The 3,795-nt window shown below is 38.2% G+C and overlaps 1 protein-coding gene across 1 annotated transcript; it reads right to left on the bottom strand.

Moving 5' to 3' along the window:
- Positions 1-1,053: 1,053 nt before the first annotated feature.
- On the bottom strand, positions 1,054-3,346 carry LOC138893732 (uncharacterized). The gene is made up of 5 exons (XM_070178386.1): positions 3,257-3,346; positions 2,810-3,113; positions 2,171-2,259; positions 1,685-1,873; positions 1,054-1,578 (listed from the first exon to the last, which is right to left on the bottom strand). The coding sequence occupies exons 1-5, from the start codon at positions 3,344-3,346 to the stop codon at positions 1,054-1,056; spliced, it is 1,197 nt and encodes a 398-aa protein (XP_070034487.1).
- Between the last annotated feature and the right edge of the window lie 449 nt (positions 3,347-3,795).

The following is a 3,795-nucleotide window of genomic DNA, read 5'->3' as shown; positions in this document are numbered from 1 at the left end:
ACGTGCATGGGGGCATTTAATGTTTGGGGCTGGAGGAGTTTTGCGTAGTTTGTGATTGTAGTAGGGTTTTTAGATGTTTGGGGAAGCTGTTTAGGGTTGTCTGACGACTGACCAACCTCCATTAGAGGCTAGCCAGTGGCTGGCGAGGCCATGAAAGCTAGTTTTTTTAAAGCAAATATACCACTAGGTAGGTTGCCTAGTGGCTAATATACAAATAAAATCTCAAAATTGGGTCCAAATCTTACAAGATGTCCAACACTAAATACAAGATGCACAAAACAACTAGCTACTAGTCGTATCAAATATCTAAGAACTAAGGAACTAGCTATTACAAAATGATAAGCTGAATGCTTCATTCTCCAGTCAGTGTATGTGAATCCAATAGCCAGGGGAAAATACCAAGTAGCACCTATCAAACTCTCACCAGGCACCAGAGTATGCATTCCATTGAAAATGGACAAGGCTAGCATGAATTTCAAACATCTACACCATTGAATTGAAGCAAGAAAGATCTTCTAACCATCAATGTTGCTTCAGAATGAACAACTCCATAAAGCTTTCCAGTTCAAAATAAGGTAGCATACTGAGTTTGTCCAAATAATCTAATAATTAACCTGCTCACTTAGCAAGCATAGTATGTATTCTGCATTATCATCTCCAGGCTGAGTATGAGCACACACTAATACCACTGGAAAATGATAACACAATACACAATATAAAAATGAAAGCAGTAGGTATCACATGAGTTGTGAAACTTCAGTGCATTTTGTAGGAACTGTCGAACCTTATTCACAGAAAGAGACCAAGGTGCAGTAATAGCTTCATGTATGAATTTGAACCAAACAATTGTAATGTGCAATGTGATACCTTGTAAGCTTATTAAAAATACTACCTGAAGCATGCATGTAGAAACCATGCTGAATACTGCTAAACCACCCACAGGATGAGCATGATAACATGCTAATACCATTGGTAAGCCATTCAACATTATCCAGAAACACACCAGACAATAGCATGAGGCAAGTTCAGGTAGTGTATAACCTAATGTGTTCATCAGTCAGGATCTTTTCTCTTGGCAATCCTAATACTAAGGTTAGGAATTTGAGATTTGTCCATGTTTATCAATGTTTTTATTTCAATTGGCAGTTCATGGAATGAGTGAAATGTGATTGTACTTGCAAAAGAGAAAACTAGGTTAGCTAAAATATTTGCAACAGTGTTGCCCTCCCTTAGAACATGCTGAAAGAGCACATTATATGTACTATTTATCTTCTTAATCTTCCTCACTTCTGCTCTTATGCACCATGGAGTTTCCCATTCATCATTAATAATCTTACTCATCACCAAGGAATCAGTCTCCATAATCAAAGGATACAGCTGCCTTTCCACACAAAATGACAATCCCTCCATAATAGCCTTAGCTTCAGCTACTATATTAGTTGCCTCCCCTATCTCCTTTGCCTTAGCAAATACCAAGTTCCCATCTTGATATTGTACACAAAAGCCATATGAACTTGGACCCGGATTTCCCCTAGATGCTCCATCAGTATTGCACTTGAACCACCCCTCATGAGGTAGCTGCAATGTCACTCTCTTAGTCACTACATATGGCTTATAACCCTAAACAAAATCTGATCATTTCCGGCCACAATAGAGGTATTTTGGATAGCCATGGATATCTCACCCTAGTAAGAGAGTATAGAGTCTTGTTCACTTCATGTATCACCCTATTGCAAGACACTACACCACCATGTTTCATTGTATTCCTTCTCTTCCAAGGCTCCCAAATAATCACTGCTGGGGTATCTTGAAATAGTGGTTTGAGCTTAGGAAAACACTTTGCATTCCACCATGCTCTTATTACTTGATGAACCTGTACCAAATTGATCACCAAACCTGTAGCTTGAAGGAAAGTTTTCCATACCTTGGATGCAGTATCACTCGTCAAGAACAAATGTTGAAATGAATCCTCATGTGTTTGTGAGTAGCACCAACATTTAGACACTACCATGTATCTACCTCTCCTCCAAAAGTCATTAGTAGGCACCTTCCCTTTCCACACTCTCCATAAGAAAAAAGAAATTTTAAAGGGTAAGCCCGTAGTCCACAACTTGCCACATTCAGGATTGATTGGCTCCCTATGTCTCAAAATTATCCATGCACTACTAACAGTAAACCTATATGAAGATGTAGGAATCCATCTTGGAGTATCTCGGTAGTCATCAGTATTAGCAAAATGCACTTCTTGTCTAATATGATCTGCAATGTCCAGTGGGAAGGACTAATCCAAAAGTTGATCATTCCAGCCTTCTTCATCTCTCAAATCAGTGACCTCTTGTAATTCTTCATTGATTAGAAATTCTGGAGGTACTACATGATACAAATCCCCTAAGACGGTCCAGTTCTCATGTTACACATTGGTCGACCCCCTATTCATTTCCCATATGATTTCATGCTCCATTTCCTCTCTTGCTTCTAACATCTTCCTCCAAACATGAGAGTCTTCCCTAAATTGAACTATAGTTGGTAGTTCTTTTTTACAGTATTTATTCTACATAAAATTTGACCATAAGAATTTGGTAGTTCTAAACCTCCACTACAACTTAGCAAATACAGCTTTAGAGACATCAACCAAGGATCTAAAACCTACACCCCTCCTCCTTAGGCAGGCATAGGTTCTGCCACTTTGTCTAGTGTCTATACCTGCCTTCTTCCTTATTACTCCAGAAAAACCTAACAAAGGTTTTGTGTAAGTGTTCAAGCACATTATTTAGTGGATCAAGTATAGAAAGAATGTGAGTGGGCATACTTTCCAAAACACTAGAAATCAGTGCAGATTTCCCCCCATAGGACAATAACTTTCCCTTCCAAGAATGCAGCTTTCCCTTCACCATTTTTATCAAGTCATTATAGTACTCCTTCCTTCTTCTTGTGTAAAATATTGGGCAGCCAAGATATGAAAAAGGGAATTCACCCTTTGAGAAACCAGTGATAGTTCCTACTGTATTCACCAAATCTCTAGCTACATTAGCATGCATGTAATAAGAACTCTTTGCCTTGTTGATCAACTGGCCAGAAGTGTGCTGATAATTTGCCAAAACCTCAATTATCTTCTATAATGAATATGGATCAGCAAAGGCAAAGATGATACTATCATTACCATAAGCTAAGTGGTTCAATGGATTAGACCACTTAGGCATGCCAAATCCTTTAAACTGCCTATCTTTGAATAGCTTATTCAGGGACCTAGACAAACCTTCTGCTGAGAGAATAAACAAAGCTGGAGATAAATGATCTCCTTGCTTGACACTCCTTGTTGAATGAAAGAAGCCAAAAGTTTTCCCATTAATGAGAACATAATACTAGTTGTTTGCAATCAAATTCCACACCATATTGATAAAATATTCTACAAATCCCATTTTCCTTAACACATGCATCAAGTACTTCTGTGACACCCTTTCATAAGCCTTTGCCATATCCAGTTTGATAACAACATTAGCAGGTTTTGCCCTCAATATTATGTCAGTTACAATCGCCTGAGTCAGCAAGATGTTTTCAAAAATACATCTCCCCTTTACAAATCTAGACTGATTTGTAGAGATCAAGGAAGACAGTATCTTCTCCAACCTATCATGAACCACCCTTGAAAACAATTTGTTTATAAAATTGCTCAGACTTATAGGTCTAAGATCTGAGAATGTTTGGACCACAAGTTTTTTAGACAGCAAAACAAGATTTGTATGTGTTATGGACTTTAGCAAAGAGCTTCCACCATAAAACAAAATCAGCATGTTA

The sequence above is a fragment of the Nicotiana tomentosiformis genome, chromosome 6 (genome assembly GCF_000390325.3).
Source record: "Nicotiana tomentosiformis chromosome 6, ASM39032v3, whole genome shotgun sequence".
NCBI lineage: Eukaryota > Viridiplantae > Streptophyta > Magnoliopsida > Solanales > Solanaceae > Nicotiana > Nicotiana tomentosiformis.
Note: the sequence above shows the minus strand (reverse complement) of the source record. Positions and strands in the feature narration are given on the sequence as shown.

Coding starts and splice junctions, on each gene's coding strand:
- LOC138893732 (XM_070178386.1), bottom strand. CDS start 3,346: ATGGGAAAACTTTTGGCTTCTTTCATTCAACAAGGAGTGTCAAGCAAG. Junction 3,114..3,256: donor GTTTATTCTCTCAGCAGAAG/GTTTGTCTAGGT, acceptor TATTCATTATAG/AAGATAATTGAGGTTTTGGC. Junction 1,579..1,684: donor CTCTATACTCTCTTACTAGG/GTGAGATATCCA, acceptor GTGACATTGCAG/CTACCTCATGAGGGGTGGTT.